The following is a 22,544-nucleotide window of genomic DNA, read 5'->3' as shown; positions in this document are numbered from 1 at the left end:
GCACGCAGAATGACTGATGTAGGTCCTAGCATATATGTAGCCTTTGATAAATGAAAGCAAAAAAGAAAACGGAGACCCAAGGAGATTAGGACTCACCAACTCAAATCCCTTAGCAGTAAATGGATGAAACAGTCCAATAAAGACTGGTGGTGGCTATGGGAAGGAAAATAGCACATGCCTCTTCTAAAGATGACAGCCGCTATTCAGCTCCAGATACTGTTCTAAGGATGTCCAATCTTGTGATGTTGTCAAGAGGCCAAAAAACACAGACTTATGTAAAGTGTTTAATTTCTGAAAACACTATAACCCGAATAAAACAGGATATATCAGCCTGGGGACTACGTATAGATTGTAATCTGGTAATAAATATTTTGCCTAAATTATCAAAGAAAATCAGAGGCAAACCTAATCTCAACAAGAGATCTCTGAATCTTAATCTTTCTTGCTTTCTACAACCTCTTCTGCTCGTTCAATCAGGTTGCCAAAGAGCATAGTTTGAGACATGAACTAGTCTTTGGATGAGAGGACTCAACTCAGGCCCTGCTAGAGTTTTCTTAACTTACGTGTCTGAATGCCTTTCGGAGAAATCCAAATTCCAAATAGAACCTGTAAAAGTGTAGCTGGCTCATTCCCTGCAGTACAAAAACCACCACGTTGTTCAGATGGTTTTGGTGAAAAAGCTGGCACCAGCTGTTGAAAAATCAAACCAACACAGCTAAAAGTGATACCATCAAGTCAGTTATAGATATACAAAAGGGAAGGGTGGAAAAAAAGCAGTGAGGAACAGTTAATGGAGTTTACCATGACTCAATGACTGCCTGGCAAAGAACAGCTATTACTATACAGAATTCAAATAAAGATCTCTTGAGATAATAGTTTATTGCATTCAAATCAAGTAGGATACCAAGGGAAAAACAATGCATTCAAATCCAAAATCCTATTACAATTTGTTTTAAATTGGAAATAAACTCATTTTACAAAGGCATATCCTCAAGATCCCAAGCTGCTGAGTCCTTCCTAAGCTAGTAATCACATGACTGGCTTTAAGAAAGCCAGTTTTAGATAAATTGACAGACTACTGGCAATATTTGTTAATACAGAAGATGGCTTTTGAGTTATCTAGCCAATCTCCCTTAGATAGATATGTCTGAGAAATTTAAAAGTTTTGAAAAATTTTTTATTGGTACATATACAAAAGCAATTTTCACTAGACATTTAACAATGGCATTGAAGATATCAGAATAGTATAATTCTTTTTGTCCCTTAATGTAAAAGGAACAGAAAAGATTAACTGGGATTCTTAACACATGATCATGTTATTTTCAATTGGGTCTCCACTAGGGGTTACAAACCAAAATACCTTTAAGCGGTATTGGGAAAGGTCAGTGAAAAGACATGACTGCCAGCTAACCTGTCAGCTGGACCCTGGCACCTGAAGGCTCCTCACCCCCTTCTCCTTTGTCCTTTGAATGTGGATTCTGCTTGTCTTTCCTGATCCCAGAGGCTGCTCCAAGGACATAGCCTTGAGACAGTGATGTGGTGTTGAAAACACCTGCATGGTTCATATGACTGAACCCAGTTAAGCCCTCTATATAAACTTTTTTAAGATTTGGCAGGCATGTGTAAGGATCCATTTGTCATCCTCCTGCCCAAGACAAGCCCTGTATGTAAGTTCCCTTCACTTATTATTAAAATTGCCACTTACCAACCTGAACAGCCTGCCTCTTCAGTCTCTCCCTGCCCTCCAAGTAAGTGGGGCAGGTTTCAGTTTACACCCAGGAAGCTCCCAAGAGGGTTGCAAACCAAAAAGCAGCCAGACAGATAACGTAAATAAGGGAAGCAGGCCTTATTTACCAGTAGGTGGTACACTAAAGTGTACATGCCCCATCTGTAAGCGGAAGGCTACTGTTCAGCTTTGACAAATTGTTGCCATTTGGGAATACAGGGATAAAACTGCCACATCTTAGAATTTTTTGAAGAAATAAAGTATCTGGATTTTAATAAAGGAATTCCCAAATTAAATGTTGGCAACTCCTATAAGAAAAAATGTAGGGGCGCCTGGGTGGCTTAGTCATTAAGCTTCTGCCTTCGGCTCAGGTCATGATCCCAGGGTCCTGGGATCGAGCCCCGCATCAGGCTCCCCGCTCAGCGGGAAACCTGCTTCTCCCTCTCACACTCCCCCTGCCTGTGTTCCCTCTCTCGCTGTGTCTCTCTCTGTCAAATAAATAAACAAAATCTTTAAAAAAAAAAAAAAATGTAGGGGGCGCCTGGGTGGCTCAGTTGGTTAGGCATCTGACTCTTGATTTTGGCTCAGGTCCTGATCTCGGGGTCATGAGATTGAGCCCTGCATTGGGCTCCACACTGGGCTTGGAGCCTGTTTGGGATTCTCTCTCTCTCCCTCCCCCTCTGCCCCTCCCCAACCATTAAAAGAAAAAAAGAAAAAGAAAAAACTTAGGACATTCTGCACAGCAAACAAATAATATTAATTAAGGAATACATGGCCCTCTAGACCCTAGCTTGAAACCTCAGGTTTGTACCCACCATTTAAGTACTTAAACTCATACCTGGGTTTAGGAACACTGGATTTGCCCAGAACTGCATACTTCAGCAATTCACATAACTGATCGTGGGTTACTTCACAGTTTTCAGCAAATAAAATGGTAGATAAGCGGGCTTTCTGCAAAGATAAATCAGGGCATTAAAAATTAAGACTACCGGGACGCCAGGGTGGCTCAGTAGGTTAAGCGTCCGACTCCTGATTTTGACTCAGGTTATAATCTCAGGGTCTTGGGATTGAGTCCCCGCGTTGGAATACCCACTGAGCAAGGAGTCTGCTCCTCTCCCTCTTCCTCTATCCCTCCCCTGCATGCTCTCTCCCTAAAATAAATAAAGAAATCTTAAAAAATTAGAACTAGGGGCACCTGGGTGGCTTAGTCAGTTAAGCGTCCTGCCTTCAGTTCAGGTCATGATCTCTGGGTCTTGAGGTCAAGCCCCATGTCAGGCTTCCTGCTCAGCAGAGAGTTTGCTTCTCTCTCTCACTCTGCCCCTCCCATCGCTCATTCTCTCTCTCTCAAATAGGTAAAAATCTTTAAAAAAATTAGGACTACGGAGAACAGGAACAAATACTCTTCTTTATGCTTTTCTTAGTAACATTTTCTCTGGCTTATTTTATTGTAAGAATACAGTATATAATACATGTAATTTACAAAGTATGTGTTAACCAACTGTTTATGTTATCAGTAAGGTTTCTGGTCAACTGGCTATCAATGTTATTGGTAAGGTTTCTGGCTTTAAGTAGGTAAGTTTTGGGGGAGTCAAAAGTTATACAAGGATTCTGGACTGCACAGGACAGGGAGGGTAGATGGTGGTTTGGCACCCCAATCCCCCATATTGTTCAAGGGTCAACTATTTAATTCTGACACTTAACTCCTGAAAGAATATACCAATTTATATTTACCAATCAAAAATATAAGACTGATAAGGTGAGACTGAGTGAGGTAGGTAGGGTCTATGTGGCAGTGACTAAACACGGTTGCCAAGTGGAGGTCAAAGGCTAAGTGGGGGGGCGGGGAGGGCATGCTATAGGGGAGAGAGCTAAGACTAAGGGTAGGAACATACCCTTAGGGAGGGCATACATGCAGAAGGATGGCTCACTGTGGGGTGTCAAAGCCTGAGTGATATGAAGGCATCCATGCAGTGGGAATTGGAGAGCAGTGAGGGCTGGTGTTAGATGTCAGAAAGTATTTAAGGTAAGGAGGGCATCAATATTGAGGGACAAGAGTGGCCTGTCACAAGATTCAGAGCCTGAACAGGGTGAGGGTGTCCATGTATGAAGGATAAGGATAGTAGCCTGTCACAGTAGTGACAGGGACATTCACACAGGAGGGTGGCCTGGTACATGGTGCAGGGTGACAGAGCCCAAGCAAGGTGAGGAGGGTGTGTGAGTGTGGGGTGGTGGCAGCATGGGGAACTGGTCAAATATACTGAAAATAATGACAAATCAGGCTTCTCACTGAATAAAGAAGGAAATTATAAACATGAAGAGAGAAAGCAAGAATGAACCTTGTGGAAATAGACTGCAAGTAGAGATTTTCGTATGTATAGATAGAAAAATATTTAAAGGTAAACATGTATATGTGTGTATATGGGTATACAGATATATAAATACATATTTCCTAGCTCTCTTTTGGGAGTATTGACATCCTGATAGCACTAAGCACATCTAGTACCCAGAACCTTGCGTTTCTAAATGTCATTTAGAACCAAGCATCAAGAAAAAAATTACTGATTCCAGGGCTGGGGCAGGACAAGCACAGATGAGCCTGGAACATCTTTTTGTGCCAAAAAAGTAAGGAAATGCTCAAAGAATTATGAGGTCCAAAGAACACAGAAGCTAGCTTAATGCTCAAATATGGGATATTTTGAGCATCAAAATATAGTAATGGATTATAACCCATTGAATGAAATAGGCAATGAGTTCATACTAATAAAAAAATGAATTACAAGTTTAATAAGGAAGCATCTCTCCACAAAATTAGAGAAAAACAAGAATAGGACAAATCAAAATCATGTACACCCTAATAAAATACAAGAGAAAAGAGTTCACTTCTGTGATATTCCTGCCAAACATGTATAACCCAAAACTAATCGATGAGGAAACACACAAATCTAACATGAGAGACATTCTACAAAATAACTGGTTCAGGATTCTTCAAGAGTAGTAAGGCCACAGATGTCAAGGAAAATACTAAAGAATTGCATGGATTGAAGGAGACACGACAACTAAATGTAACACACGGTTCTAGACTGGATCTTATTACTAAAAAGGATATTACTGGAACAACTGAGGAATAGTGGGGGAAACCTGGTTATCATTTCTACCTATTGTTTGTCTTAGGTCTCTTTCCACTAGAACGAAGTAGTCACCTCTGTTTATTCACTGATGTTCCCCCAGTGCCTAGGGCAGTGCCCAGCACATGAGAGACAACAGAAATCTGATGACTGAAGGGATGGACCACGTATATTTAGTTCTCGATACACAGCAGGGATGCTCCTCAGCCTTATTATTCCCCTACTGGCGAGCCATGTAAACTGCATGAGGGCAAGGAATTTTGGGTTCGTGCACTGGGATATTCCCGGAACCTAGAACAATTCCTGGCACACGGAAGACTCAATAAACTATCTGTTGAGTGAACATTCTTTTTGGGTCCAAGGCACCACACCAGTTTTAAAAAACCATCATCAGCGTTCCCATTTTACAGACTGGAAAGCGGGATTCCGAAAGGCCAATGGGCGGATGAGGCTGACCCGCAGCGTCCAGGGCCGGCAGGGCCCAGAAGGCGGCTGGGGCGAGGGCTTGGCAGCTCTTAACCTCCTCGGGCCGCCCATTCGGGCTCCCCGTTACTCACCTTGGCCTCAGGCTGCCTCTCCTCCAGATCCCAACGGGCTCTCCGCGCCTCAGCCGCCCCGACCAGCGTGTTCCGGGCCCGCCTCCTCTTCCTGCCCTTCTTGAGGTGCCTCCCGGTCCTCTCCCTCTCGGGATCCATGAGGCTGTGAAGAAAGACCGGCGAGAGCTGAGGATTCTCCGCCTCCTGACCGGGAAGCAGGTGAGGCCTCGACGGCCTACAGGCTCCCTCAGATCCTATCCTCAATTCAGTGTACGGAGCCCTCCCAACCCTCCCGGAAAAGCGAGGGCGCCCACTATCCTCCCTGTTCCGCAGCGGAGAAAACCGCACCGAGACCAACGGTTTTACCGTCCGCGCCGGAGGCCGAATTCGAAACGGTTCCTCAACGGCACAAAGGGGCCTCCGCCCGTTGAAAAAGAGAGAAAAAGTTGCTGCCAAGCGCCTTCCCCACCAAAAAACACTCCCCGCGCCCCCAAGCCCCGAAAACACCGAAGACAAGCCGGTAGACAGCCCAAGCCGCAGGCGCCGCTACCGCCGCCACCTCAGTCGCAGCCGGAGCCGCGGCCGCAACCGTCTCCTCAGACGCGCCAGGCGTTTGAACGGACCGGAAGTGGGGGGGGTTAATAACTTCCGGCAGTTAGGCTGGGAGGAGTAAGGAGTGCCGGGAATGGCGACCAAGAAGCTTGCGCGGTACGCGAGGGGTTTCTGGCCTGGGGGTGGCTCCTGGTAGGGTGCTGGCGTCTGCAGCAGGTCTGGGCAGTGGGCATCCGCGGTCAGCCTTCATTCTCTGCAGCCCCGGCGTCTCCGACCCGCACTGTCTGGCCCGGACTGAAAGGTCTCTGCTTGGATCTCGGTCTCGAGCCTCAGGCCGCCCTCTGCGCGAGGTTGGAATAACCGGGGTTCGGACTGTGTGGCCTTGAGCCACTGTCAGCCCATTCTAGGCCTCGGGAAACGAATGGACGTGACAGCGCCTGGTAGGCCGTTCCGAGGTCTCAGGCAGCTCCCGCCTCACCCGTCAAGCTGTTCACCCCACCACTTCCTAGTGATCCGTTTAATTCGTAATTTGATTTATTGTGGCCTTCTCCCTGATTCCCGGTCATGCTGTGCACATTTCTGATTTCTAGAAGCACTGTTGTAATGTATTGTAATGTATTAGTAAACAGCATGGGCTTCAGAGTTGGACGAACATGGGTTCACATACCAAATCTGTGTTCCTTGGCAAATTACTGAATCCGTTTTCTCATCCATAAAATAGAGATAGCAAAAGTGACTCCCTCGTACAGGTGTTGAGGATTAAGTGAGATCACCAGAGTTCAGTGCCTGCTGTGTAGTAAGAAATCAAATAAATATTCGCAATTATTCCCAACTCCTTGCACTTCCCATCACATGTCTTAAACGACAACAGGATGTGTCTGCTTAGTTAAACTCGACCTGTTCCTCGAAGTTGTCTTACTTAACACCTCAGTAAGCTCATACCTTTCTGTGAACTCAAGTATTGCCTTTGAAGATCCTTTGTCATATATTACCTTCCACTAGTTTACCGTGGATGTCTAGTTTCTTTACCCAGCTGTATTTTGAGCTCCTGGAAGACTGGATCTGCCCTATCTCCTCAGAACTGCGCTGTGCACATAGAAGGGCTTGAAAAATGCAAAGGCAAAAATAAGCTTTTCAATGCATCTTTACCTCTGCAATCACTCAAGTTCCTCAGTATTTACTGTAAAATAAGGGAAGCAGAAAGAATTAGTCTAAGTTTGCAAATATGACCTTTGAGGCTCATGCAGGTGAAATGACTTAAAAGAGAGGGTGGCAGTCAGTATAAGAACCAGGGTCTTTTGCTCTCAAAGTCTAGTTCAATTTCCTGTCACTCACACTAATGATGAGGGTTATACCATTCGTTTGTTAGCATATTCAAACAGGAGTGTGAGTTTGTTGAACATACTGGGTTGTTTTACATTTTTAGGCAGCTTGGATTAATTAGAAGAAAGTCAGTTGTACCAGCAAATGGAAATCTAGGAAGAAGCAAATCCAGTAAGTAGCGTGCTTCATTTCTTCACATTTTGTATCCCTTGCACTTTTAACACGGATAAAGCATAAGGACACCCTTTGTTTTGCAGAGCAGTTGTTTGACTACTTAATTGTCATTGATTTTGAGTCAACATGTTGGAATGATAGGAAACGCCACCAGAGCCAAGAAATAAGTAAGTCTGGACTGCCAGTGGTCAAAGCTAGCCCTAGAGGAGTCACTTTAATAGATATAAACTAGTCAACAGTTAAAGAAAACAAGATGCCCTGTGAGTTGATAGTTTATTATAAAACCTGACTTGACAAAAAAAGAACAAAAATCTAACATCTAAAAGTATCATCATATAAAATAATTATTTTAGAATTCCATACAAAATCTCAGTTGCATAGGAACTGAAAAAATACCTTTGCAAAAAGGAGTACATTTTAACTTACATATGGTCTTCATATTTAATTGTGGAAATATATTCAAGAGTTTTAAATAGATACACTCATAACTTTAATATTCCGACTTTTACTTTGGCACAATTTATTATAACTTATATCACACTGCTTTGGTCATTTTAATATGCTTTTACTGAAATAATGATTGTCTAATAATGATATATGATGGTAAAATATGTTTAATTTAGAGTGATTATAGCATTAATTTAACAATTATGTATTCAACTGTCAATTGATGATTCTCTCATGTAGTTGAATTTCCAGCAGTATTGCTGAACACATCAACTGGAGAGATTGAATCTGAGTTCCATGCTTACGTTCAGCCTCAAGAACATCCAATTCTTTCTGAATTTTGCATGGAACTGACAGGCATAAAACAGGTATGCTCTTCTCTTTTCCCTACCTCTCTTCTCACCCTGCCCCCCCCCCAAAGGAACCAAGAAAGTATGATGCAAATATTAAAATTCAGAAATCAGTTTTTAAACGAAAAGAAAAAGTATATACCATTCGGAATTAGATTTATGTACTGTTAGAAATAATGTTCCCTCCAGAACTCTGTTGGAATTTTTAAAAATTAGAATAGTGTTGTAAAAATGAATATCAAACTTACGGAAATTAATTGACATCAAATTTCTGTCAGTCAGGATTTAATTACTATATTTCTGTGTGATTTTAGGTAGAGCAACCTGATTTTTCTTATCTCGCGGAGTTCTAATCATTATATTATCTCTCTTCCGTGTGTTTTAGCATCTTTTTCACAAAATAAACTCTGGCAGTCAGAACCTCTTTTTTTTTTTTTTCCTTAAGATTTTATTTATTTGCACGCGAGAGAGAATGAGTAGGGAGAGGGGTAGAGGAAAAAGCAGACTTCCTGCGGAGCAGGGAGCCTGATGTGAGACTTGATTCCGCAATCCTGAGATTATGACCTGTGCCGAAGGCAGACACTTAACCAACTGAGCCACCCAGGTGCCCAGAACCTCTTCTTTTTTACATCCCCCTAAAGCGCTTAATTATGTGCTAATGATATGTTCAATAATTACAGAATTTGATTGTTGAATTTAGATTTTGTGACTTTACTCAGGCTCAAGTTGATGAAGGAGTCCCTCTGAGGATTTGCTTATCTCAGTTCTGTAAATGGATTCAGAAGATTCAGCAACAGAAGAAAATTATTTTTGCTGCTGGGATTTCAGATCTGCCTAATTCCGAAGTAAAATTATGTGCATTTGTTACCTGGTCAGGTAAAAAATAAGTTATTTCTATCAATCATAAATGAGTAGGGTAACCACTATGTAATTCTTTATCTATAGTAAGAATTGTACTTGTTAACCTCTTAGGCCTCAAAAAGAAATCTCAGTGCCAAAAAGATGTTAACCAAGGAAAGTAAATTTTATTCATATTTTTCAAATTTTACTATTCTGGGATACTTTAAAATTTTTTAAGACTTAACTAGATTGTACCTCCCTGTTCTTCTGGCTCCAGGCAAAGATGATTTAGTGAAAACTTTTATGCTACTTTCTATAACCTTGAATAAAAAGAGTCTTCATTCAACTCACATCCTTTGCTTTATACTTTCATACTAGGAAAAAAAGGGGCCATTAAAAGTCATTGATAGCAATTCTGTGCCATCAATAGTCATTTTTGGTTTTAGGTTTCTATAAGATGCCTGGTTTCTCAGTTACCTTAGTATTTTCTAGAATGTTGAAAGCAGATAACCTTCTCCTTGTAGGCCTTGTAACTTGACACCTTACTCTTCTTTCTGAACTACTCAGTGTGTTTAATTGGGTATTTAAGAAATCATTTTGAAACTTAGTTACTAACCTAATTTCTTAATAGTAAATTATGTAAAGTGAATAATTGTTAAATATTAATAGCAATTAAATCCTATTTTGTTTTATATAGTATATTAAAGCATATACAGTATAGTTCATATTCTCTATATAGTACGTATTATACTTTGGTATATAGTATGTAATGATGTATACTATATACTATTATATATAAAATATGTACAATATATATCAAAATGCATATTTATATTTATAAATTTATATACTATATATTATGTCTTTCTAAATCTTTTTTTATATAATATTTCAGCCTTTTATTTATAAATGATAGCATGAGTAAAAACTGCTGGCATCATTGAATTTGTTCTATTTTAACATACTTAATGCAGACTGGGACTTGGGGGTTTGCCTGGAGTATGAGTGTAAAAGAAAACAGCTGTTAAAACCCGCATTCTTAAATTTTTGGATTGATCTCAGAGTAACTTACAAGGTAAGGGTCAAAGATGGGGGCATGGTCACTTTCCTTCTATTGAAAAATGATTAAACTTCATCCCATACATGGGTATAGTTTACTATAAATAAAATGTTTTTTTAAACTTTCACGTAAATACATTTCTTAAAGTATGTACAAATGACAACAAAATAAGGACATTCCAAATCTAATAGAAATAAAAATTATGAAAAGTAAGTGGTTAATACATAGCCTTTCTAATAGTAACTTTTTTTGGATGTTTCTTTTATTTGGTTAGATTTTCTATAGAAGAAAACCAAAAGGACTAAGTGGTGCCCTGCAGGAAGTGGGAATAGAATTCTTAGGACGAGAACATTCTGGTTAGTATAAATTGAAAATAATTTTATTATGTAAGTCATCTTATTTCTAGAAAGTCTTTCATATGAATCTCATGTTTTTGGTGATGTCATTAATAAGGAATATCCTTTTAGGCTAAAAAAAGTACCTAATCTATACAATTCAAAGAGTTCGGACTTTCAAATTATACTACCATAAAGTAGTGTAAGATAAAGACTGCCATCTAGTGGCTTTCTAGTTGCTAAAAAGAATGAAAATTAGCTAAATCAAATGGAGATTAAACAAATGCCCAGACAACACAGTGAATTAGTGAAAAAACTGAACAAGACCATTAGATTACTCACAAAGTATGGTCCCTAAAGAATGTTGCTTACATTTTTGTGAACTGTACAAATTTTTATCTCCTCTGTAAATGTGGGAGATCTTGTCTTTTGTTGGTAAGGTTGTCCCAGCATTTGCTAGTCCAATTTATCATGATTAAAATGAGTAGATGATCATAAAACTAGTAGTATGTTCCAATATTAATTGTGATTTCTAATTTTTGCTATATTTCTTTACAATGGTATTACTAAATTCAGTGTTTAATATCTATTTCCTCAGGGTTGGATGATTCTCGGAATACTGCCCTACTTGCTTGGAAAATGATCAGGGATGGTTGCTTAATGAAAATTACAAGGTCCTTGAACAAGGTTAGTGGTGTCTTGCCTCTTTATTCTGTCATCTCAAACTCCAGAAGTAATACGTTCATTGAAATACAAATATCATGTGTGAAAATCATTGATAAATCAGTGAATGATGACATTAATGTGTACTAAAGAGATTACAAATGCATAGTTTCTAAAGCTATTGGATTTGTCTGTGGAATCATAGGTCCCCACTAAGAAGAATTCCAGCGTTTTTGCCAGAAATTTGAATACGAATCAAGTTGAAGAAAGATCCGCCTGCAACAGTAGCATTCAGGGTCTGAGTATATATGATAGGGAGCCTAAAAATACAGTAAATTCTCATGAAAAAGTTCACATGAGGCCAGGTGGTGTGAATTCTCCTATAAAGGTACAACAGGATCAGCTCCAACTAAAGAGCAATATAAAAGCAGGTCTTCATAATGGCAAAAGCTATTTATCTCTTTTTAATACAAAGTCCTCTACTTCTCTGGAGCAGTTGCCGTCTGCCAGCTTGAATACACCTATGCAGAAGCACATAAGAAACGAACACCTTGCATTTAATACCAAATCTAAGTCTTCAGCAATTGGTTCAGAATTGGTACTTGTATCAACTACCATTTCATCTGTTAATCATGTTTCTGATACGGAAATGAGTTCTGCTCTCGATTGTTTACCTATGTTGGCTGATTGGGAGGATGTAGCTTTACTGCCAGCATCTCAGCCTGAGCAAAGTATAGATTGTATACCGTCCATTAGTGACTCAAACTTAGATACTTCATTTAATTCTATAGAAAGATTAATGGTTTTGAAAGAAGGCACAGAAGAAACTCCTCAAAAATCTGGGACCTCTAAGTCTGTTGTATATAAGGGTCCACATACTACTATTTATCATGTGAAAGAAGCCAAAGATCCAGATGCAGATGTTTCTGACTTTAAATTACCTGAATGCAAATCAAGTAGCTTCAACAGTGTTAATGCCACTATGTCTCATCCTTCAGTTTTGGGGAAATACCCCCTCATTTTAGGTGGTACTAAAAGGAATCTGTCCAGTCCTCTGTCTGTCCCACCAGCAAAAAAACAAACCCTCACTGTTCATGAAGAAAAGCCTACATCATCTGATGGCTTCCCAGTGGGAAGTTGTTCCCAGGAGGTCCTCCCCTCTGTCTTAGCTTCTACAGTTAACCTACAAGAGCCTTGGAAGAGTGGGAAAATGACACCTCCTTTATGCAAGTGTGGCCGAAGATCTAAGAGACTTGTTGTTTCTAATAATGGACCAAACCATGGAAAAGTCTTCTATTGTTGCCCAATTGAGAAATACCGAGAAAACAGAAAATGTTGTGGTTATTTCAAATGGGAACAAACACTTCAAAAGGAGAGAGCCAACAGCAGAATTCTGTCTCATTCCCCAGCGGGACTCACTTTTAGTTCCCCAGAAATAAGCCATATTTGTGACAGAAATGTAAATTTTTCTATTAAAAATTCATTGAGACTCAGACCTTCAATGAGGAATTGATAAACTTTCTCTACATCTAAACTATGTTTTTACTTTAATACGACTTTTTGTGTGATAAAGAGAAAAAAGGCTACAAGTTATGGGGACTTAGCATATCTGAGTCCTGTAGACTGTATTGGGGCTATTAAACACACACACACTGAAAATAGAGAAAAAGTCAATTTCACAGTCTTCTAATTTCATTTATCAGTTATCTAACATTTGTCTTCTATTCATGTATGAATCCTGATTGTTCCTTGAATTTCCAAACATCATGAGTATTCTGATGATAGTTGTACACTGTTTTATTTTTATGTTGTATCTTAACACTTGCCAAATTTATCATACTTTTTTGAAGAGCCACAAATTAAATATTTTGTATACTGCATTTGATTAGATACGAGCAACTGTAGCATGATGTTCTTCTTTTAGTTAGACCTTGAAATGAGTTTAAACTATTTTTAAATTACTTGAATAAAAATGTGACTAATAAAAATCCCTAGCCTGTTTTCAGGTAGATATTTAGACTTTGAGAATTATGATATCTTCTAACTGAGATTTTTATTTTTCTAAAAACTTTTATAATAAGTTGTTTAGTTTTATTTCAAAACTTGAAGATTTGTTCTGATTTGTATATCAACATATCAGAAGAATTATTCAACTAGAATTTGAAAACCAACAGGTCAGAAATTTGGTTCAGATACTATGTTTAAAAATTTCTTAGCACTTGATGGCATTCTTTTTATATTACCAAAATCATAATAACATTGACACTAATGCAGAGGAATTTACTAAATATTTTATTTCAGAATTCAGCCTCTGATGTTATACCCACAAAATATTTTATTTTGCTTTTTTAAAAGATTTTATTTTTTTAAGTAATCTCTGCACCCTATGTGGGGCTCAAACTTAGAACCCTGAGATCAAGAGTTGCATGCTCTACTGACTGAGCCAGACAGGTGCTCCAACCACAAGATATTTTAAATCAACAATTTGTAAGTATATTATCACATTTTTAATCACCTCCCTATACTCTTGTGGTTTGGACAGAGTCTTTGTTTTATAGATACTGTGATAAATAATAGAATGGATTTAAATTGTTTCCCATTCTTTCTTCCTCAGTTCATTTCTTTTTATCTTCCCACTGATAGTCTTTGGCAGCTCTTGAACAAATTCTACCTGTTGGTATTAAGGGAAAAAATTAGCCCAGAAGTTTTCATCTTTATACATAGTCAGTTATATAGCAGTTTTATTATCTGTAGGTGAAAGAATTAGGATACCCATCTGGGTGGGTTTTGGTAACAACCAAAAAGGGAGAAGGGTATTGTTGAGGAGATGTTGCTTGATATTTAGTATTTACTACTAGTCCAGTAAACCAAATGACCCTGCAAATAATGTCAAGAGTTTCATTTTAATCTCAAAGATTCTGATTCTTATCCATGTCTTTAGTTCAATTTGGAATATTTGGTGTAGCATGTTTGAGGAGAATGTTCATTAAAATAAAAAAATAAACAGCTGAAATTTGTCAGAACACTAAGCAAATCGTCATCATAATTAGAATACCTACCTTTCTGGGATATTTGTAAGGTGCTGTAGTGTTTTTTACATGCTCTTGAATCTCCTTTTTTAGTTGTTCTTGATCATGTGACTTGTATTCAGGGGTCAGAACAATAAAAGCCTTTACCACCTGAAAAAAATATTTGAAACACCAGGAAGATGAGTTGTATGTTTTTATGTTTTAGTGTGTCTTGCTTACTTTTTCTAACTGGGAATCTAATGCCTGCTGGGGTGGGCCAGAAGGCTTCATAGGGTTTGATCCCAAGTCTGTGCTCTAAGTCAGCCAGTTGAGTCCCGTAACTTCTAATACAAGAGCGTTTCTGGGAGCCCTGCTTTGTTAATGATCTTAATGAACTAGAACTTTCTCATCTAACTACATCTTGAACTCTGCTTTCTGACCTGCTTCTGTTTCTGAGCTGTCTTTGCTCTTGACTTCTTGCCTCATCTTTTATCTCCTTCAAGAAAAATTCCTTTTAGAAAAAAAAAACCTTCCTTTTAGAAACTCGACAATGCACTAAGCACAGCCTCTTGGGTAACATCTTAGCCTGATCTAGCCTAGTTTCTAGGTCCCCACCCTCAGTGTGACCCTTATAAAGAGTATTCACACCGAGTTTGCTATGTCCTTATTGAAGGGAACAGTTCACTGAGGCTGTGCACTCTTCATTCCAGAGATACTTAGGTCGATATAAGGCTGTGAAGATTCCAACAGCCATTTTGCTATTACTCTGACCAATTTACCTGCCCCTGAGGAACAAGATTAGAAAGTGGTGGTGGTCCTTGCTCTCTAGTTGTCAGAAGACAGGGAAGACTTTATCACTTTACGCTCACAAATCCTATTTTCAATGTTTACTCTTCCTTGAAATGTTTTGGAAAATCCTGCCCTGCCCAGAGTTTTTGGACTATCTATCCATTTTATCATATCCATTTTTTGATATTTCATAAAATTTTTGTGTTTATACTGGCTCTTCTGCTTTATCAACATTTTTATGAATTAAAAAAATTTAACCTTGCCATAAGTGAATCATTCAGGGGCAGCTTATTTTAAGAACTAATGTTTATAATTACTGGTTTGCATATTGATGACTTCTGCACCTTGGATAAGGTCTACTCTATAAAAGTTTTTTTTTAAGATTTATTTATTTATTTTAGAGAGAGAGAGCACACACATGCACGCAGGAGTTGGAGGAAGGGCAGAGGGAGAGAATCTCAAGCAGACCTCCATGCTGAGTGCAGAGCCTGACTCAGAGCTTGATCTCATGACCTGACTTGAAATCAAGAATTAGATGCTCAACTGTTTGAGCCACCCAGGTGCCCCTATAAAAATCTTTATAAACCATTGCAGAAGATCATAAATTAATATGGAGCACCCTAACATGATTAAGATTATGAACTCTAAAGTCAGACGGCCTGGGTTCAAATCACACTTTATTGTGTAATCTTGGGAATGTTAGGATACCTCTCTGTGCCTGTTTCCTTCTCCAAAAAGAGAGGTTGTGAAGATTAAATAGGTTAACATATACAGGCCCTGTAGAGGGCTTATAATACCTGGAACATCAGAAGAAGTCCTTAGAAATATTAGGTATTAGTGGTAGTAGTATTAGAAAAACAGGATTTTTTTTTTAACTAAAATCCTTAAGTCAGCTTCAAAGTTTCTCGAAAATTCTCTGCAAAATTTTGCATTTTTATGTCTATAGTTGTACCATTTGGTAGCCACTAGCCACATGTATCTAATTAAATTTAAAATGAAATAAACATTTTCTCAGTCACACCAACCACATTCTCAGGTGCTTAATACCCGTGTGTATTGTATCAAATGGTACAGATATAGAACATTTCCATCATTGCATAAGTCCAATAATGCCCTATGGCCTTCAAATTCCAAGGAACATTGTGATCCTACTGGTGGAGTTCAGAGTGAAAGGATAAACTTCAGTAATCACAGAACCAATTCCCTGCTCTCATCTATCTGGAATATTGGAGGCCCAGCTTGGCAAAGGGGACCTGAAGAGTAGCATGGAACCTTTAAACCCAAACTACCCTCTGATCAGCCCCAGTAAGAATGAGCTTTCAAGGGTGCATGTGACTCTTGGTCTCGGGGTCATGAGTTCAAGCCCCTTGTTGGGCATAGAGCTTACTTTAAAAAAAAGCGGGGGAGGGGTTGGGAATGAGTTTTTAGGACTGTCTTATTCACAGCTTATTTCCTGAATCTTCCACTTTCACTTGCCTACGTACCCAGCCTACTTCCGGTTGCCTCAGTTGCTATCTCTGACCTTCCTTCCACCCCTGATATCTGATGCTGGCCTATCCTTCTCAGCTGCACTAGAGACCATGTTGGTTTCCAGACCTGGGTAATAACTGAATCCTATCTATCTGATACCTGCCATCCTACCTTGCTGTGACCCTGGGTTGTTGGCATTCACACCATCCCTCTATGGAAAGGATTCAAATTGCTTATCTATATTTTCGGTCTTATTCTTAGCAGTTCTTTCTGACTAGCATGTTTACTAATGACTATCTGACTTGCAGTTAGTGAATGAATCATTTAGGTAATTCTGTTTCAACGAACTGTTGGAAAGTATATGTTAGACTGCCAACAAATTATAAAGTGGAGATGAATCCTTTTTTTTTTTTTACCTCTCCCCTGATGGGGTCTGGGCTGCTGACAACAGCTGCCTCTACAACTGCAGGATGCTCAGTCAGGGCACTTTCTACCTCAAATGGTCCAATTCTGTAACTGGGAAATAAAACATATGACAGGAATTCAGAAAGGTGAACAGCAGGTCCATTCCAGAACACCAATGATCAATTAATGTAGACATTATACAGATGAAAAATTACCCAGAGGATAATATGATATCATCTGATCTTGCAACAAACCAGAAATAGCCATCTTCATCCATATAGCCCCTGTCCCCAGTGATATAGAAATTGCCTCGTAGTGTTGAAGCTGTTTTTGTAGGATTATCCTGTGAAACAAATAGCATTTTGTTAGTATTACCGTGAATGTGATTCTTCTGTTTGGTTGGATTTTTTAAATGTTCAAGGGGGAAAAAAAAGTGGTTTCTTTGAGAAGTCTTGGAATGAAGAGAAGCCAGCACATGAAATAAGGATGAAATTCCAGCATTGAGCTAGCCCAGTCAAAGAAAGGTAAACTACAGTTATAAAGACTAGGCATGCTGCCATCCTGAGAATTTTCTTTTCCTTTTTAAAGATTTTATTTATTCATTTTGCGAGAGAGGGGAAGAGCACGAACAGGGAGAGAGGCAGACAGGGAGAACCAGACCCTGGAATCATGACCTGAGCCAAAGGCAGACGCTTAACTGACAGAGCCACCCAAGTGCCCCTTCTTTTCTTTTTTAAAGATGTTTAAAATTTGAGAGGGAGAGAGAGAAAGAGTGGGAGTGGGGGAGAGGCAGAGGGAGAGGGAAAGAATCTCAAGCAGACCCCACGTGTAATGCAGAGCCTGATGCAGGGCTCAATCCCACGACCCTGAGATCACAACTCCAGGGGAAACCAAGACTTGGATGCTTAACCAACTGAGCCACCAGGCACCCCTCCGCCCCCCGCCTGAGAATTTTCTTTGATGGATCACTAAATACTGCAGGAGTTCAGAGATCTAAGGTGTGGGATAATTAAGTCTTTTCGGTGGTTAATGCCTAGCACTGGAAGGAAAAGAGAGAGGTGAATACTCAGAGTTAAAAGAAAGCACCAGCACCTAATAAAGAATAAACTTTGTTTTTTTATTTTGTTTCATTTTACACAAAAACAGAGAACTGGTTCTGTAACTTTGGCAGGAAGAAAAAGGAAGTATTGTTACATTATGTAAAATTCACTGACAAGTAGGGATGCCTGGGTGGCTCAGTTGTTAAGTGTCTTTCTTCGGCTCAGGTCATGATCCCAGGGTCCTGGAATCAAGCCCCACATGGAGCTCCTTGCTCAGCAGGGGGCCTGCTTCTCCCTCTGCCTCTGCCTGCCGCTCCCCCTGCTTGTGCTCTTTCTATCTCTGTCAAGTAAATAAAATCTTAAAAAAAGTAAAATAAAAATAAAAAAATTTCACTGACAAGTAGAACCTGGACCTTTGATTATATCAATGTAAATTTCACTTTTATTTGTATACTTGGTTTGCAAACAGTAGGGAGTTTGGAAGGCCTCTAGTGAAAGATATTTCTTAATCTCTCTGCACCATTTTCTATCCCTCTCACTCAAGAAGGGAGACCACTAATCAAATTTCAGGAAAATGATTAGGTGCTGTTTTATCATGTAGAGGACCAGTGTATACAAAAAGGGCTATCTTTCTAGGGCTCCCTTCTCTTACTTCATGAGCCTGGAGCAGTGATCTAGCCTCGGGAGAACAAGCATTTGGGTGTTTCTTCAGTTTCCTATCTGAGGGATTACTTCAGGACAATGAATCTCTCTCAAGAAAAGTCCAAGCACCTATTCTAGGTGTGTTTTGTGGCAAATGGGGATAGTTACCAAGCACTTTTGAGAAATAAATAGGAAATAAGATGTTATTTAATAAATCTCTTACTATATAATGAGCAAAAAGGCCAAATGGTCGTTTAGGTAGAACTTGAATGCCAATATCTCCTTCTTGTCCAGGAGGTAGAACATTGCCATTTACATCTAAAATCTAGGATAAAATAGAACAATTTATTTAAGGAAATTTTTATGTAAAGATACACGTTAAAATTTTACTTTGCATGTTTTGTTTTGTATTTTGCCATTTAAGAATGCAGACTTCAAAAAAAAATTAAGTATACTTTAAATTCCCAAGAGAACTGTTTATTTAAATTCTTAGTGCAAAATATATGATAAAGTGCAAGTTAGAAAAATGTGAAGAATAAAAATCATCTTTAATTCTATCTAGCAATAATCGCATTTTTGGTGATTTTTTTAAGACAATATAGACATAGGAAAAGATAGGATCACTTTATAGTATACTGTTTTACAACCTTTTATCATTTGCGATATGTCTTGGTTATCTTTTACTCTCAAGTAAGTATTTCATTACTGGTTGTCAAACTTTGATTAACTGTGGAACAAATAAAACCTTACTTCAGGAGCCCCATATATGTAAGCAGGGAAAGGAGAATGTTCTCTGGTTGAGACACTGGTAAGTATGCCAGAAGCCTTGCTTTCTTACCTTTTTCCCAGTCCTCCTGGTTCCCCCAAAGTACCTAACAGTGAAGTACCTAACAGTAGCTAGCATTTCGTAGGCCCTGACTACATTCCAAGTAATAAATGCTACAGCTCTAAGTACTTCACATGTATTGTTTTCTTTAGTCCTTACAACAGTCCTATCTGGTTAGCACTATTACTACGCTCATTTTACCTGAGGAAACTGAGGTGCAGAGTTTAAGCAACACAGTATATGACAGAGCTGGAATTCAAATCTCAGCAATCACACTCCAGTTCCTGCCCTTTTCATCACTACACTTCTCTGTAGAATCTCTCCAGGGAGTTCAATTCAATTTTTAAAAACCCAGATTAACATTTTTCAGGCTGGTTACTTAACTCATGTACCAGATTTTGCCTTAAATAACTTTTAGCTATCTTTAAATATGAACTCTCTACTTTCTTTTATATATATCCACCAAGAGCCTTCAAACCTGAGATGTGGCTTGTGTGGAAAATAAGGGTATAATACTTATTTGGCACTTTCCTGATGGAAATGTGCTGTGTCCCCAAAGAGAAACTTGAAAGGCAGAAGAATTCTAATTGTAAAATCTTTTAAGTTCTTGTAAATAAAAAAATATAAATTCCCACACAGTCATCTAAAGAACATTTGGCTCCAGGATCAAGGAATTACTGATGGAAAGGAGATGTTTTAAGAGTTCCAGATACTTATAATAGACTACTCCTTAATAGATGGGAAGAGGCAAAATGTCTTATTTCTGGAGAGAATCACATTCCTTATTGTCCAAGTGGCCTTAAAAATCTTTAAACATGAAAATTATGGGCTTTGGGCTTTGAAGTTGCAAGAATCCGGTATCCAGCTGGTTGGAGCACATCCCCAGATGCCACACTGTCATTGCAGATGCTCTTAGCTAGGTAATAAGAGCAGTAATAAGAGCCCTTGGGGAAAAGTTAAAAATGAAGGTAGCTACCTTAGGGAAATGCACATCAAAACTACCAAGAGATATCACCTCACACCCACTAGAATAGCTGCTATCAAAAACACAGAAAACAAGTGTTGGCAAGGATGTGGAAAAACTGGAACCCTTGTGCACCGTTGTGAGAATGTAAAATGGTACAGTCGCTGTGGAAAACAGTATGGCAATTCCTCAAGAAATTAAAAACAGAATTACCATGTGATCCAGCATTTCTACTTCTGGGTATATACCCAAAAGAATTAAAAGCATGGTCTTAAAGTGGTATTTGTATACCCATGTTGATCACAGCACTATTCCAATAGCTAAAGTGTGGAAAGAACCCAAGCACCCATTGACGACAAATGAATGGAAAAGCAAAATGTGTTATATCCATACAATGGGATATTATTCGGCCTTAAAAAGGGAAGAAAATTCTGACACATGCTACATGGACGAAACTTGACATTATGCTAAGCGTAATTAGCCAGTCACAAAAAGACAAACACTGATTCCACTTAATATGAGGTACTATAAATAATAGTCACAGAGGTAGAAAGTAGAATGGTGGTTGCCAGGGCTGGGGGCATTGGGGAATGGGAAGTTACTGTTTAATAGATACAGATATAGTTTTACAAGATGAAAAGAGTTATGGAGATGGATTGTGGTAATAGTTGCACAATATTATCAACGTGTTTAATACCACTGAACTATGCACTTAAAAATGGTCAAGATGGTCCATTTTGGGGCGCCTGGGTGGCTCAGTCGTAAAGCGTCTGCCTTCGGCTCAGGTCATGATCCCAGAGTCCTGGGATCGAGCCCCGCATCGGGCTCCCTGCTCAGCAGGAAGCCTGCTTCTCCCTCTCCCACTCCCCCTGCTTATGTTCCCTCTCTCGCCGTGTCTCTCTCTGTCAAATAAATAAATAAAATCTTTAAAAATAAAAAAAAGATGGCCCATTTTATGTGTTTTATCATAATTAAAAATTGGGGAAAAAAATGAAGGTAATAATGCTGACTGGGAATGCATGACAGAGCAGTTCTCTTGCCACACCCTTTCTGCATTCAAATATAGTTGCTCCAGAAAAACCACTGGGCTTGAATTAGTGGGGTAGTGATGATACATTGCTGTTGGATTGCTGTGAGTACAGCGGCACCTGTGAGACCTTCACAGCAATGCATATTGGGAACTGTGGTTAAGAGGGAAGAAAGGAACACAGCTCTTTTGAAATGCCAACTTGATTATCTGTAATGCAGACATGATAATGCTTAATTACCAATATTTCTTTCTCCAACCTAAGGCAGGCTATAAACTAATGAACTATTGTTAAGCCTGTTTACAGAATGTAACCAGGGCTCCCCTACCATTCTTCTTAGAAAAACTTTTCAAAGGAAGGGAATGCAAGGGAGAGATGAATGATAATAATGGCCCCTATCTTTCAGACCTTTATTATGTGTGAAGCACTTTGTTATGCTTTTTAAAGATATCATCTCATTTAATCCTCACGAGAAACCTATGATAGCAGTTCTGTTATTATTAGGGCAACCAACCATCTTGGTTTGCCCAGGACAGAGGCAGGAGAGTGTCCCTGGGATGTATGACTACATGCTAAAACCAAGTAAGTCCCAGGCAAACTGGGACAAGTTGGTCATCCTAGTCCCTATTTTACAAATCAGGAAACTGAGACTTTAATAACTTCCCAGAGACACTCAGCAAAAGACCTTCAACTCATGAAACTCAGAGCCAGACCTGAACCACCAGGCAAGCCTATCTTTAGACAAGGTTCTCAGTGAAGTTAAAGTGAGGGAAAGAACCCAGATCTGGCTTATTCTATAAACTGACATCAGAAATCCATTTCAAACTTACTCAAACTTTCTCAAACTTACCTGATCATAAAAACTGGGATGCCTGTTTAAAACACAGATTTCAGGGTCCCACCTAGAAGGAGCCTGAAAATTAGTATTTTTTAACAAGTGTCCATGTAATCCTTATGATCAGAAAAGCTTGGGAAGATTGATTTCGTCTATAATTACCCCTCATTTAGGTTTGGTTTTGAGTGCTCCATTCTGTAAATTCATCCATTTTGTGTTTTTGTTGCTATGCTATGGTTTTCTCTTACGTATCAGTGTAAGTTCCTTTGGCTATAGCTAGCTTTGGGTGGACTGATCAGAGAACAATTCTAACCCTGTACAAAGTGTGCATATGGGACAATAGGAGGCTCCCTAGGGATCAGGTGGTAATAATGGCCATGGTTCTAGAGAGCCAGGAAATGGCCAA

At 39.2% G+C, this 22,544-nt stretch overlaps 3 protein-coding genes across 9 annotated transcripts in view; 1 reads left to right on the top strand and 2 right to left on the bottom strand.

The window, feature by feature from the left end:
- The window catches only part of REXO5 (RNA exonuclease 5), a 48,053-nt gene extending 42,008 nt beyond the window's left edge, over positions 1–6,045 (bottom strand). For 3 of the 5 annotated variants that reach the window (XM_027612150.2, XM_027612154.2, XM_027612153.2), the window contains exons 1-4: positions 5,754–5,977; positions 5,409–5,550; positions 2,565–2,677; positions 564–690 (exon numbers count right to left, since the gene is read on the bottom strand). In XM_027612150.2, the coding sequence (XP_027467951.1) occupies positions 564–690; positions 2,565–2,677; positions 5,409–5,546 (378 nt within the window). In that variant the 5' untranslated portion in view covers positions 5,547–5,550; positions 5,754–5,977. Of the gene's footprint in view, positions 1–563; positions 691–2,564; positions 2,678–5,408; positions 5,551–5,735 lie in introns of all 5 variants that reach the window. The other 2 variants (XM_027612151.2, XM_027612152.2) reach the window with 2 other exon arrangements.
- Positions 5,948–14,329, top strand: ERI2 (ERI1 exoribonuclease family member 2). Of its 3 annotated transcripts, none has more exons than XM_027612155.2 (9): positions 5,948–6,095; positions 7,366–7,433; positions 7,520–7,603; positions 8,124–8,251; positions 8,953–9,109; positions 10,048–10,148; positions 10,408–10,489; positions 11,067–11,155; positions 11,337–14,329. In XM_027612155.2, the coding sequence occupies exons 1-9, from the start codon at positions 6,073–6,075 to the stop codon at positions 12,642–12,644; spliced, it is 2,040 nt and encodes a 679-aa protein (XP_027467956.2). In that variant the 5' UTR covers positions 5,948–6,072; the 3' UTR covers positions 12,645–14,329. The 3 variants fall into 3 exon arrangements, with proteins under 3 accessions (XP_027467956.2, XP_027467957.2, XP_027467958.2); XM_027612157.2 differs by having other exon boundaries at positions 6,046–6,095; positions 7,525–7,603; XM_027612156.2 differs by lacking the exon at positions 7,520–7,603.
- ACSM3 (acyl-CoA synthetase medium chain family member 3) overlaps positions 13,565–22,544 on the bottom strand; it is a 48,004-nt gene continuing 39,024 nt past the window's right edge. Inside the window, exons 11-15 of the mRNA XM_027612158.1 lie at positions 18,709–18,810; positions 17,019–17,146; positions 16,815–16,914; positions 14,191–14,310; positions 13,565–13,802 (exon numbers count right to left, since the gene is read on the bottom strand). Coding sequence (XP_027467959.1) covers positions 13,716–13,802; positions 14,191–14,310; positions 16,815–16,914; positions 17,019–17,146; positions 18,709–18,810 — 537 coding nt within the window. The 3' untranslated portion in view covers positions 13,565–13,715. The remainder of the gene's footprint in view (positions 13,803–14,190; positions 14,311–16,814; positions 16,915–17,018; positions 17,147–18,708; positions 18,811–22,544) is intronic.

This window comes from Zalophus californianus, chromosome 10 (genome assembly GCF_009762305.2).
Source record: "Zalophus californianus isolate mZalCal1 chromosome 10, mZalCal1.pri.v2, whole genome shotgun sequence".
Lineage (NCBI taxonomy): Eukaryota > Metazoa > Chordata > Mammalia > Carnivora > Otariidae > Zalophus > Zalophus californianus.
This window is presented reverse-complemented; position numbering and strand designations above follow the sequence as displayed.

Bases quoted from the DNA above. Each gene is read 5' to 3' on its own strand.
- ERI2 (XM_027612155.2), top strand. From the start codon at position 6,073: ATGGCGACCAAGAAGCTTGCGCG. The intron at 6,096-7,365 runs GTACGCGAGGGG...TTACATTTTTAG, and splicing joins GCGACCAAGAAGCTTGCGCG to GCAGCTTGGATTAATTAGAA. The intron at 7,434-7,519 runs GTAAGTAGCGTG...TTTGTTTTGCAG, and splicing joins TCTAGGAAGAAGCAAATCCA to AGCAGTTGTTTGACTACTTA.